At 34.7% G+C, this 15367-nt stretch overlaps 1 protein-coding gene across 2 annotated transcripts; it reads right to left on the minus strand.

Moving 5' to 3' along the window:
- Window positions 1–214: 214 nt before the first annotated feature.
- On the minus strand, window positions 215–13986 carry LOC117330625. Of its 2 annotated transcripts, XM_033889056.1 has the most exons (9): window positions 13862–13986; window positions 13075–13278; window positions 12159–12371; window positions 11915–11968; window positions 11213–11374; window positions 10817–10946; window positions 2599–2662; window positions 1707–2168; window positions 215–1562 (listed from the first exon to the last, which is right to left on the minus strand). In XM_033889056.1, exons 1-9 carry the CDS (start codon window positions 13959–13961, stop codon window positions 1305–1307), a joined length of 1647 nt encoding a protein of 548 aa, XP_033744947.1. In that variant the 5' UTR covers window positions 13962–13986; the 3' UTR covers window positions 215–1304. The 2 variants fall into 2 exon arrangements, with proteins under 2 accessions (XP_033744947.1, XP_033744946.1); XM_033889055.1 differs by having other exon boundaries at window positions 215–2168; window positions 13862–13985.
- Window positions 13987–15367: the final 1381 nt, after the last annotated feature.

The raw sequence follows: 15367 nt of genomic DNA on the forward strand, positions 1-15367 counted from the left end.
GTCGTACACTGACATGGAATTACTACTTATATGCTGCAAATATATAAATTACGCTATGACCTTGACCTTAACATGAGTAACTACTCTTTAAATCCCCTTTGCTTATCTGTGTTTCACAGAGTATCATCATGCATGTGATATTTCAGAACACTTTGCCTTCTGTATAAACTATGTACGCATTTTGATTGGCTAACACGGTGGACTTTGACCCAAGCTGCAATTGTTATTGACGTCATCAATAATCTAATGACGTCACATCACCGGGTCCCGGACGTCACCGGTACACTTTTTTTTGCATACGCGAAATTATATGTCGGAACAGTATCCGGAACAAACTCAAGTTATTGGATGAAAACTGATTTTCTATATTTAGCAACAGTTGCCCTTTGCACTTCTACACAGAAAAGCAATCCCATGCAATACCTTTCTACACGAAAGTACTGTCTTAACTTTTATTTTGATCTGCCCAACTCATTTTCTATTTATAGTTACAGTGACCTTGATCTTTGACCTTTCAATCTGTAAATCAATTCCAAGTAAACAATTGAAGTATGGAAGTACTGAAAGTAGTTTGAGTTTGATTGGCCAAAGTAAACTCTAGATTTTGCATGGAAGGTGATTTTTTTTAATCTATATTTAGTGGCAGTGACCTTGGCCTTTTAATTTTGACGCTGGAAAGCAGTTCTAAGCAAGCTCTTTCAATAAAGAAGAACTATATGAAGTTTGAGTTACATCGGCCCAAGAAAACTCAATTATTGCATGGAAATAAAAGTGCTGACGGACAGACTGACAGACGGACGTACGGACGGACACAGTGATTACTATCTGGCACTCTCACCTTCGTGTGGGGCCCTAACAAGTACTCGACCCAATTGGCCACACTGCAGCTTGCCAATAGAAAATCTATTTAGCAGGAATGGGTTTGCAAAACTTCATCAATACTGAAAATTGAAAAGGGCTGCTACAGATATGTACAATGGAAATTATTTCATCTCATTAAACCATGTTGTGATACACAAATATGTTTTGACATAATATCATACGTTTAACTAGAATGCAAAAATTTTGAAAGCAACGATATTGTAATTTTGATTAATTGCAGATAAGCTCAAATTGAAATATATACATTGTAGGTAATTAATCATCAAATCATGATCCTACTATTTGATACACATCGTGGTATCATGATAGGGACATTTGAATTAGGAAATATCTTGTTTTTTGGTTTTTGTTTCTGTCAGTTTTCATATATATATGTTCTTTGACCTTTCAACTTATGCGCATTAACAAATCCTGAATCATGTTCAGCAATGGTCGTAATCATTGTCTACGTCGTCAGGTCGGTAACGAACATTTTGTTTCCTTAACTCATCATAAACACCATCGTCAATCCCATTGGTCTGGGCATGACCAACTCTCACGTGATCATATGTATCTACGTCTTGGTGCGGCTTTATCGCACGTTTTCCGTGACCTTTTCTATCGCCTACATCATTCTGGTGCGATCTGGAGTGTACGAGTTCGTAGACGTCATTTCCTGCGTTCTTGGCTTCCGTCGCGGTTTGTTGTTCCAGAAGGAAGTAGTCGTCTCCCTGAATCCCAGCTAACTCCTTACTTCCGGTTGCTGCAATGGCCGAATCACTTTCTTCGAGAAGAAAGTAATTATCTCCTCCAGGCAAAAACGTTCCACTCTGCATGGCTTCGGTACGCTCATTAGCATCATTATCGTGTCTTTCATGTACGAATAGTTTTGCTTCACTGTTTTCAGTTCGGGCTGAATTTTGTCCTGATTTTTTAACGACGAAATAGTTATCTTGAAGCGGCGGTAATGAGTTTGAGTTTACAGCCAGTTGTCCATGTGCGTCAAAACCAGTTACATCTTTGGCAAGATCATAATCATCATTTTGAGGAAGACCTGCTTCAGATAAGAAATAAGCATTCCCCTTTTCTGCTTGAAATCCAGGCCTCGGAGCATGTTTCTCCGTTTTTTCGGGATTAAGCGTTGGCGTGAGCCCTTGAAACTTCGGCTGTCCACCAAAATTGGCATAGTTATAGTCTACGTCATCCTTTGGTTCATGCTTTGGATCTTCGGCCATAGCGTATGTGTGTACGTCATTTTCAGTCTCTTCATAACCATTATTATCCAGGCCAGCATACTTCTTGTCGTCCTAATAATCAATTAGTTACAAAGTATACTAAACATATTAAAATCTATGGAAACGTCCATTCCAATTTGACATTAGTTAGTATTCTGTTTAATACAATCACATAATGCACACGTTTACCATCACAGTTAATTTGAGAGATTTAGTTTTTATATTTTAGCGATAAAGATGTGTAGAGACAGAATTTTAGTACAGCATATTTTTTTCATTTTTTTTCTTTGACTAGCCTTACATACTATTTTGAAAATATATTTAGTCAACATCTTATAAATCATCATCTTTATTTTATAAAATTTCGATCGTACTAATGGAAAACAATTTACTGAAATAAAACGTCAAGAACCAGTTTCAAATGAGTTATTGCATCACATGATCATTGTATTATTATTTCGTACAACATTCGAAATGACATCCTATTTTTTTTTAAATTTACCTGCGCTTCTCCATAGGCCGGATTTGTGATGCAAGATTCTGCCGAGTCTGGTGGTTTCTTATTCCTAAAATATAAATAGAAAGTGTTTGTTTGATTATTGAAAAATCTATCAATTAAGTATGTATTTATTCGTTTTACTCGTATAGACACTGACACTCATATTACCTATGCTATAGACACAGACACTCATATTACCGTTCGTATAGACACTGACACTCATATTACCGTTCATATAGACAGACACTCATATTACCGTTCGTATAGACACTGACACTCATATTACCGTTCATATAGACACTGACACTCATATTACCGTTCGTATAGACACAGACACTCATATTACCGTCCATATAGACACAGACACTCATATTACCGTTCATATAGACAGACACTCATATTACCGTTCATATAGACACAGACACTCATATCACCGTTCATATAGACACTGACACTCATATTACCTTTCGTATAGACACAGACACTCATATTACCGTTCATATAGATACAGACACTTATATTACCGTTCATATAGACACATACACTCATATTACCGTTCATATAGACACTGACACTCATATTACCGTTCATATAGACACATACACTCATATTACCGTTCATATAGACACTGACACTCATATTACCGTTCATATAGACACTGACACTCATATTACCGTTCATATAGACACTGACACTCATATTACCGTTCATATAGACACTGACACTCATATTACCGTTCATATAGACACTGACACTCATATTACCGTTCATATAGACACAAACACTCATATTACCGTTCATATAGACACAGACACTCATATTACCGTTCGTATAGACACAGACAATCATATTACCGTTCATATAGACACTGACACTCATATTGCCGTTCATATAGACACAGACACTCATATTACCGTTCATATAGACACTGACACTCATATTACCGTTCATATAGACACAGACACTCATATTACCGTTCGTATAGACACTGACACTCATATTACCGTTCATATAGACACACTCATATTACCGTTCATATAGACACTGACACTCATATTACCGTTCATATAGACACACACTCATATTACCGTTTATATAGACACAGACACTCATATTACCGTTCATATAGATACCGACACTCATATTACCGTTCATATAGATACTGACACTCATATTACCGTTCATATAGACACTGACACTCATATTACCATTCATATAGACACACACTTATATTACCGTTCATATAGATACAGACACTCATATTACCGTTCATATAGACACACACTCATATTACCGTTCATATAGACACTGACACTCATATTACCGTTCATATAGACACTGACACTCATATTACCGTTCATATAGACACACACTCATATTACCGTTCATATAGACACTGACACTCATATTACCGTTCATATAGACACAGACACTCATATTACCGTTCATATAGACACTGACACTCATATTACCGTTCATATAGACACAGACACTCATATTACCGTTCATATAGACACACACTCATATTACCGTTCATATAGACACTGACACTCATATTACCGTTCATATAGACACAGACACTCATATTACCGTTCATATAGACACTGCCACTCATATTACCGTTCATATAGACACAGACACTCATATTACCGTTCATATAGACAGTCATATTACCGTTCATATAGACACTGACACTCATATTACCGTTCATATAGACAGACAGTCATATTACCGTCGATGTAGACACTGACACTCATATTACCGTTCATATAGACACAGACACTCATATTACCGTTCATATAGACACAGACACTCATATTACCGTTCATATAGACACAGACACTCATATTACCGTTCGTATAGACACTGACACTCATATTACCGTTCATATAGACACACACTCATATTACCGTTCATATAGACACTGACACTCATATTACCGTTCATATAGATACAGACACTCATATTACCGTTCATATAGACACTGACACTCATATTACCGTTCATATAGACACAGACACTCATATTACCGTTGGTATAGACACTGACACTCATATTACCGTTCATATAGACACACACTCATATTACCATTCATATAGACACACACTTATATTACCGTTCATATAGACACACACTCATATAACCGTTCATATAGACACTGACACTCATATTACCGTTCATATAGACACTGGCACTCATATCACCGTTCATATAGACACTGACACTCATATTACCGTTCATATAGACACAGACACCCATATTACCGTTCATATAGATACAGACACTCATATTACCTTTCGTATAGACACAGACACTCATATTACATTTCATATAGATACAGACACTCATATTACCGTTCATATAGACACTGGCACTCATATGACCGTTCATATAGACACAGACACTCATATTACCGTTCATATAGACACAGACACTCATATTACCGTTCATATAGACACAGACACTCATATTACCGTTCGTATAGACACTGACACTCATATTACCGTTCATATAGACACACACTCATATTACCGTTCATATAGACACTGACACTCATATTACCGTTCATATAGATACAGACACTCATATTACCGTTCATATAGACACACACACTCATATTACCGTTCATATAGACACTGACACTCATATTACCGTTCGTATAGACACTGACACTCATATTACCGTTCATATAGACACACACTCATATTACCGTTCATATAGACACTGACACTCATATTACCGTTCATATAGACACACACTCATATTACCGTTCATATAGACACTGACACTCATATTACCGTTCATATAGACACAGGCACTCATATCACCGTTCATATAGACACTGACACTCATATTACCGTTCATATAGACACAGACACCCATATTACCGTTCATATAGATACAGACACTCATATTACCTTTCGTATAGACACAGACACTCATATTACATTTCATATAGATGCAGACACTCATATTACCGTTCATATAGACACTGGCACTCATATGACCGTTCATATAGACACTGACACTCATATTACCGTTCGTATAGACACAGACACCCATATTACCGTTCATATAGATACAGACACTCATATTTCCGTTCATATAGACACTGACACTCATATTACCGTTCATTTAGACATAGACACTCATATTACCGTTCATATAGATACAGACACTCATATTACCGTTCATATAGACACTGGCACTCATATCACCGTTCGTATAGATACAGACACTCATATTACCGTTTATATAGACACAGACACTCATATTACCGTTCATATAGATACCGACACTCATATTACCGTTCATATAGATACAGACACTCATATTACCGTTCATATAGACACTGACACTCATATTACCGTTCATATAGACACAGACACTCATATTACCGTTCATATAGACACAGACACTCATATTACCGTTCATATAGACACTGACACTCATATTACCGTCCATATAGACACTGACACTCATATTACCGTTCATATAGACACTGACACTCATATTACCGTTCGTATAGATACTGACACGCATATTACCGTTCATATAGACACAGACACTCATATTACCGTTCATATAGACACAGACACTCAAATTACCGATAATATAGACAGACACTCATATTACCGTTCATAAAGACACTGACACTCATATTACTGTTCATATAGACACAGACACTCATATTACCGTTCGTATAGACACAGACTCATATTACCGTTCATATAGACACAGACACTCATATTACCGTTCATATAGACACACACTCATATTACCGTTCGTATAGACACTGACACTCATATTACCGTTCGTATAGACACTGACACTCATATTACCGTTCATATAGACACAGACACTCATATTACCGTTCATATAGACACACACTCATATTACCGTTCATATAGATACAGACACTCATATTACCGTTCTTTAAGACACAGACACTCATATTACCGTTCATATAGACACAGACACTCATATTACCGTTCATATAGACAGACACTCATATTACCGTTCATATAGATACATACACTCACATTACCGTTCATATAGACACTGGCACTCATATCACCGTTCATATAGACACTGACACTCATATTACCGTTCATATAGATACAGACACTCATATTACCGTTCATATAGACACAGACACTCATATTGCCGTTCATATAGACACACACTCATATTACCGTTCATATAGACACTGACACTCATATTACCGTTCATATAGACACTGACACTCATATTACCGTTCATATAGACACTGGCACTCATATTACCGTTCATATAGATACAGACACTCATATTACCGTTCATATAGATACAGACACTCATATTACCGTTCATATAGATACAGACACTCATATTACCGTTCATATAGACACTGGCACTCATATTACCGTTCATATAGATACAGACACTCATATTACCGTTGATATAGATACAGACACTCATACTACCGATGATATAGATACAGACACTCATACTACCGATGATATAGACACAATCACTCATATTAGAAGCTTCTATCTTCCTCTTCCACAGTGATTTCACTAAACCTATCACTGAAAATGGGTCTATCCACGTTATTACACCACGTGTCTGACGATGTACTGCAGCAATAAAAGGCATTCATGTTTCGTTAAAAAAATCACACCGTTGACGGCCTGTAATAGGCATGCATACAATGGTACTCTTAGTATAAAAAATTTCATTAAAAAATAAATATTAAAACAAAAGCGAAAATCAAAAAAATATATCTCTAATCAGACCGAAAGTCACATACTAAATACAGAGCCGGAGTACGGGATGCAATTAATTATTCATTCTTTTGGAACTTGAAATATGAATAGAAGCTCGGACTTTAGGAAGATGACAATAGCGTGAAGTATAAACCTTTGGTATAATTGTAAACAAATATACAACACCCTATTCTCATATTCAAGCTATCATGACATGGTTACACTTCTTTGGCGATATGGTGTCTTTAATACTACAAAATGACTTTAAGACGTGTCTTCAACTTCAAACGGATTAGTTTCTGGCTTGAAATGTTTCTGAAATATGATTTCATTCGAGATATTCTCATGCTTCAGATTTCTAAAATGCTTAAATTACGAAATCCACAAAACCTCCGGAGCACAGAAATTAAAAGGGATGAAAATCTCCTGTAAATAGAAACTGCTTCCTCCTTTAATAAATGTAAAATGTTAAAAAGGAGGAAATTTACATGGGAGTTGATATCAAGGAAGTAGAAATCTTAAATAGACATTGAATGTACTTTTACGACATCAAGCGAAAATAAAAGATTAAAGACAACCTGAGAATACGAAAAAATATCGGAAAACCAAAATGAAAAGCAGGGGTAAAATCAGATAGATCACTACGAAAGACAGTCGTTCATTACCAGAACGACAGATTAACAACTGATTATCGATGTTGCTTAGGAGAATTGTTTTATCATTTTTACTGTTTGTCATGAAATGCTCGTGTGTAGTTTCTTTTGCGGTTTAAAGATTTCAAATTATTTCGATGGCACACACTTTCATGGTTAGCCCATGTAAAAAAATAATAAATTAAAATGATAAAACATAAAACAATATTCGTTGTATTAATGATTCATGGTTCTTTCATAGTGGAAAACTGTGTTTTATTTTATATTTGATATCTTGTAATTCAGAAATTGTAAATAATTTTATAAGTTCATGACAGGTTGTAAGATTGTAAAACTGGTTTACATATAATCTTAGCAAACACAGCTTATTATCCAGTTCTTGTCATGAAAGATTTTATCAGTCGCTCTAATTAGTGTTTTAAGAAATGGAACAAAGAATAGCTTTCCATGCCACAGATTTTATTGCTCGAACCCCTAATTCAAATCTGTTGAGCTAATGATGTCGGGTCTTTTATCTAAAACTCGCCTTTGTCCAAACCGGATACTGGTTTTGGCATCTTTGTACATAATTATCCCAAGGTGACTAATTGCTTTTAACGTAAGCGTGTTATGTAATATATAAGGGCCCGTCCGCCCGGGTTCAGGGATTTGCTTGTTTTACCATTTAATTGTCCATGCGATTGCGCATGCTCACCTGTCCGGAGACGCTGTTTCGGTCAACTGTCTTGGTCACTTTGATTCGGACCAATAAAGAAGACAGATCTCTAAAAGCAGTTGTCTCTACATTATGTTTTACAGGTGAGCACAATATTTTTATATTTTGTATTTTCAATTTGTTATAATTTGCTATGTTTCAAATGTTGAATTAATGTACAAATTATTATCAATGATATCCAAAACTATGATTTTTAATAGGAAATTAATAGATATTTCAATTAGTTTGTTTCCTGTAGATCTTGTCTAAATATTATGAAGACTTGTGTGTATTATTTGTTAAATCCTACACTGGAAGCATGTTTGTTATTTAAAATATGAATTACTATCTTTGGATCATATTCCCAGAAGTTAGTAATTATTGCAAACTTGGCCACTTTGTAATTACTGGCATACAGCCAAATAACTTAGACGGATGACACGAGTTACCCCCCTTTGTTGTTCAGCGCGTTTGCTGCGTTCAAGATAAATGACAGTCTGGGAAAGGATGTTTTCTTAAGGTAATAGACATGCTGAAGGTTGGATATATGTTTTATAAATAAGGTAACTGTTGTTATAAATGTCAATATTGTAAACTTGATTGATACAGTTCTTTCCATTGTCGCTGACAGCACAAGAGGCATCACTGGCTATAGTTTGCACTGTTAATCAAAGTTTATTGTACAAGTTTATTATATACTTATATGCTTTAAAATTGTTAATTTACTTATGTTATATACAATATGAAATGTATCGAGCATTTAGATTTTGTCTCTGTGGGCAAACATCTCTGTGGGTAATATATAAGTAGATTATTAATTGATAAGATCTAATTATGGATAATGAGATAGCTCCTCTGTTAAGAAAAATAAATTAAAGTTGTCACCCCTGTTATAGAAAATAGATACTTCCAGATAGTTGAATGATTAATATTTATCAGAGATATCTCTGTTGAAAAGGCCTGATCTGGAAATATGGCTACTATTATTATTTGATATATAACATACTGATTGATCTATAATTTAAATTACCACATATTGAAATAAACAGGATAACTTACTAGAATACTCTAATTTGTAGATTCTCCTTAAGCGAATTAATTATTCGCTTAACATTTGATTACAATTTGTACGAATATTCGGTTAACAAATTATCAACTTCTCTGTAATTTTAGTGTTTTTCTAATTCATCAATTTTTAGATTGATAGCGCAAAACATTTGCTTTAAAACTTATTAATTACAAAATGTTTTATAATTCAAGTCTCTATTATTCAGTTATAACACTTAGTATGCTACATATATTATTGTTCCTATTTAATGTGTTAACAGGAATTAAACCTTTATAAACCGGAAGTTACTTTCATAAACCGGAAATAACTTTTATAAACCGGAAGTTTTCTTGATTATTGTAAATGAAATTTAATCAACTTCAGATAAGAACCTTTTAATGAAATATAGTAATAAGTGACAATATTCAGCAAGGTTAAATGTTTTAATATATTACAAAACACAGAAACAGATTATACATGTAACTTTAGTCAATCATTTTAATTGTGAAAATATCCTTCATCACCCCTCTTACTGTCAAGCGAGTTCTACCATATATTTGAATGTTTTGCTAATTTTCCCCAAATTATGAAAGTCAATTGTTTGTAATCATTATCTTATTTCGAATGGTTTTGTAAGTTATTATGTCTGTTGTTTCCCTTCGAATTTGTAAAAATTAACTGAAGCTCATTAGATGTTGAATCTTTACTTGATTTTCCTTTTATGTACATTTGATATGTGTCATTGATTGTAACACTGAATTTGTATGACACACTTTGATTCGGACCAATAAAGAAGACAGACCTCTAAAAGCAGTTGTCTCTACATTATGTTTTACAGCATTCAAAAGTACAAAAGTTCCCGATGAAAGTTCCATACCAACCACGAAAAGAACGGAAGTTTATATACTATGAACATTTTATGTAATACGTACATGTATGTTAAAATCAATATTTTCTCTCACTACTTATATTTGTAGGTGTTAATTTGTTTTTCCATGAAAAAAAACCCCCTTCATTATCCATTTTATTCACGGATTTCGAATTAAAAAAAGAATTAGGTATCAATAGTTGTATTTACCATTTTCTCCGTCGAAGACAGATAAACAAGATCACACTACTGATGAGCACAACCAGAGCTACCAAACCGCCGACGATCGCCATTGTATGTATCCCATCTCCTTGGGACTGATGGTCCGCTGAAACGTAATCTGAAGCAAGGGAAAAATTATAGTAATATCCGTGTTCATAGCAAAAGCTGGTTGGTTTGGTATTGGTTTTCAACTTCCGGTCAACAGAATAAGGTCATTGGACGGTGCCTTCTCGAATGGAGTAGAGTTAGGACTGCTTCATAGTGGCTTTTCACATCAAGTTTAAGTCACAACAGATACATTGGAACGATATCGTAACAGAATGGGCCAGTTATGTTTCGCTACATAAACTTTTTCCTTGCTGGAGGAGGAGGAGGAGGATTTACCTTTTTGAGGCGATGTTGAACGATCTGATGGGCTCGTCGTCAACAGAATGTCTGATTGGGAGGTTGTATTTGGCTGGGTAGTCATACTTGTGAAGGTTTTTGTGGTAATTTGAGGCAAAACAACGGTTGTTAATAAAGTTGTTGTAGAACTAGGATTTGAAACTAAAAAGAAATAAACTTCTCAGAGTAAGATAGAAAGTTCCAACATTACTTGTACCTCATATACGAGTGGTATTATATAATTCCTGCCAGAAAAAAAATCGCATGTTAATATCTTAAATTAAATGGATTATATACATCATTTCATGAACTTTTCTTAGTCCCTACCAATAAAACCGAGTGTCTATATGTTTCCTCTCCGTATAATGCCAATGTTTGTCAGCGCTCTAGCGACTTCATTCCTTGAGGGATTCTGATCAAACTTCTCATAATGATAAAGGACCATAATATCTCCGACAAGTGTCAGTCCCAGGGTTTTTAGGGTCAAAGTCAAGGTCACTGTTACAATCGTTAGCGAGACATGTTTTTCGTATACTTGTATGCATAAGACATACTGATTGATTCAAACACACATATATATTTATATAATTTATTGATTGACGGGTAATTTATAGATATACGTACTTTTTAACTACTACAATTTCACCAAGACACCATTTCGGTTTAAGAAGATCAAGAACAAGAAGCCTTAGCGTAATTTACCTGTGGTTGTAGTGAAAGTGCGCTCAACTGCAGAATTTTTAGATTCTTCTGAAACTGAAAAACAAAAACAAAAACAAATACATCATTTATCACATCGTTCTTATGTCACATTTTATGACTCACTGATACATGAACATGACCATAGGAATTGTTGAATGATTTCGTTTGAAAAGGAACCAAACCTGGTTTCCATGTACAAAAGATCGTATTGTCAAATATGTAAACATATAACCCAAAAACTTACATTTGCAGTTGCAGAAAAAGTCAATGGTGTCTTGAACCGTAGAATTGCCGCTACAAGAGTTACCGTTTTCACACCTACATGCAAAACAGGAACATTTCTGTGTAACGTTGTAATTTTCAAATCTATGAAACACTTCAGTAAAAGTTGAATCTCCAATGGATTGTCCAAATCGAAGCTTTCCTTTCTTTCCATCATTACATGTAAGTAAATGAACTGAAATAAAAAAAAAAATTAAAAAATTAAAAAAAATCCACAAAACATCGTTTTACTTTATTGTGATACATTTGGGGGAGGGGGTATTACTCTATCTTTCCCTCGAGAGATTATATGATGGTATGATGGTAAAAATGTGTTTGCTAGGCAACAGAAATGTAATCGTGATAATTTAAACTGTCCGTCTATTCTCCGATATTCAACAGACTTAACGGGATCCGCAATCACCATCATCAATATTCATTCCTCTAACGGGGAGAAAAAGAAAAAAAAAAAAATCGGAGCACCTCGGTCGATTTCCTTACGATCCTCTAACCGAACATCACGAGGAATTACGACAGCTATGATATGCATAATTTTCGGACCGCCGGTCTCATTTTTTATGGTTAAATGCATATTCCGACCAGCGGTCTAATAATGGTCACATGAATATAGCCGTAATACACACGGCAGAAATGCAATATCTAGTACTAAGTATATGATAAAATAATTTATCATGCAGATGAGAAGTATAGTTGCATAATATGCATTCCCGAACAGCTGAACACCATAAATATATATATGTATCACAATTACACAATTTATATACTGTAAAAAGCTGAATTAAGTGGATTATTCTATTATATCTACAATATTTTATCTATGATATATACATGGCATCTTACATAGCTCACAGCAGTTATGAAATAATAAGTATACTTACTTTGTTTGTAATCCTCTGGTGAAGTGATATTGGCTAATATAAGCGTCAAACTTGTATTGTTCCCTTTAGGAAACTCGTAGAATAATGTACCAATGTGCCCACTCAAAACTACTTTTTCGTTTTGAATATTGCGGACACAAATCCCAATCCCTTTACATAATCCACAGTTGTTATTTCTATAAGTCGAAAAAGTGACGCGCGTTTCTGAAATCACAAAAGAAAAAAAGTAAAGAAAAAAAAAATTAACAGAATTATTATGTTCAGTCTTTTATCTAATATATTGTGTACTAAGACAGAACTAGAGATTGTCTGTAAGATATAAATGCCCCCGTATACTCATAATCAATCTTTGTATAAAGTTTGATGAAGATCTATGAAAGAATGTGAAATGCAGTTGCTAGATGTAAAACCGAAACAAATTAACTATATCTAGCAACAGTGACCGTCAAAGAATGAAGTCTCTCCTCCCCCTCCCCCCCCCCCCCCCCCCCCCCCAGCACCCCTGCCCTCTCACCCCGCAGAAGGACATATGTATGGTATTCCCATGGGAATATATCTACAATTCATATATTTACTGTATTCAGTTCTGTATTTTTAACTCTAATATCTTCAAAACCCCTTCATGACAACTTGAAAATAAACCGCTATTTCACTGATGTCTGACCCGTCAAGTAATGTTCATATTTGGAATTAATCAAGCATATCATTGCATTCACTGCATACTTATGAGCCGTAAGGCTTCAAGTTGAATAAACTATTGAATTATTGAGCTACAAGTTAACAATACCATTCCCAGAGATATAGCACGTAGTGTTGGCACTTATTTCCATTGTCAGCCAGCAAATAAATATCAAAACAATGTAGATACATGGAGTCCGGGATACCATAATGTGGCCTATAATGAAAGAAAAGTGAAAATAACAAGATGATTGGCACATTTTTATAATATATATAAATAGACATATTATCATACAGAGGAGTTAGTTCAAGGAGAAATATGGTGGTTTTTGCATTGAAATTCTAATAATGTGTTTCAATATACATGTAAATTCAAAATTCCATCAACTTTCTCAAAATCTCCCGAAATATTAATTACCTAGATTTATTACTGATTATATTGATACTATCATGTACCAATATTTAACATCTCCATAAAGTCAGGATTACTAAAAAAGTACTTACAGTTGTCGACTTTATCCGTCTGTTTAATGCACTCGTCCTTGTTCAGCTCTAGCTGTCGGTATGTACTCCAGGTTTACGTGACAGAGGGAGGTACTCCCATACAACCAGGAAGTGTTTTGTCAGATGAAAGTTTAGATAACTAAATGGTGTTTCGCCTTATATTCATTCAGTTGGAGTTTATTGGTTGTTGTTGTATTTATAGCTACCACATAGAAATCAAGTCACGCAGTGACCGCAGATCCGTCTGGATTACACAAACGGAAGCTAATTCACGTTTGAGTTCGGCTCAAGTAAATATCTGAGGGATATGCAATATATTTTGTCTGGTCGTGTAACTATACCCGGGAGGTACAATAAATGTTTATTAAAGTCAACTCAACTCGGCATCTATCAATTAACACGTATAAATCTATGATTGTTAACCAACCTTTCAGACATTCATAACTTATGTCGTGTAGGGATGTCCTACCTTTCGGTTGTATAGGCTGTTAACTGATAGTCATGGTTGAATAAACAAATGTATATGTTGTAATGTCTTGTAAGGATGAGCTATAATGCTTTGTGCAATGTGAATGTGACATTACCAGGCAGTGTACACGACAATGTTTGTTATGTTAGCTATTGTCCAATATCAGTCAAATATCATATTTTAAGAAAACAGCACTAAGCACTCAATCCTTGTTGTTCGCATTGATAACCGTCATAGCTGCCCTAACGTTCAAATTCCAGAGGTAGAATACAATTGGTTTAGATTCAGTTGATATGACATGTTTTACAATTATGTATATTTAAAATTACCTTATTAAATACCTCTTTGGAATGGGACTACTAACCCACTAGAGTTAATTATTATTTTATCAACATTAAATATAACACTTTATCTGACCATTTGGAATGGAAAATATTAAGGCAACGTCACTCATCTGTATGATTAACCCGATATCTCTCTTTATGTATATCTGTATTTGAAATAAAATGTGTTGAGTGTGCGCGTGATTATAAGGGCATAAATTCAGGCTTTGTATTTATAGGTTTGTTATACCAGACCTACAATGCCGACAGCCTATTTACTGTCTGTCACAAAACTGCATTGTGTAATATGTGCATTTTT

Source organism: Pecten maximus, chromosome 7 (assembly GCF_902652985.1).
Source record: "Pecten maximus chromosome 7, xPecMax1.1, whole genome shotgun sequence".
NCBI classification, from domain to species: domain Eukaryota; kingdom Metazoa; phylum Mollusca; class Bivalvia; order Pectinida; family Pectinidae; genus Pecten; species Pecten maximus.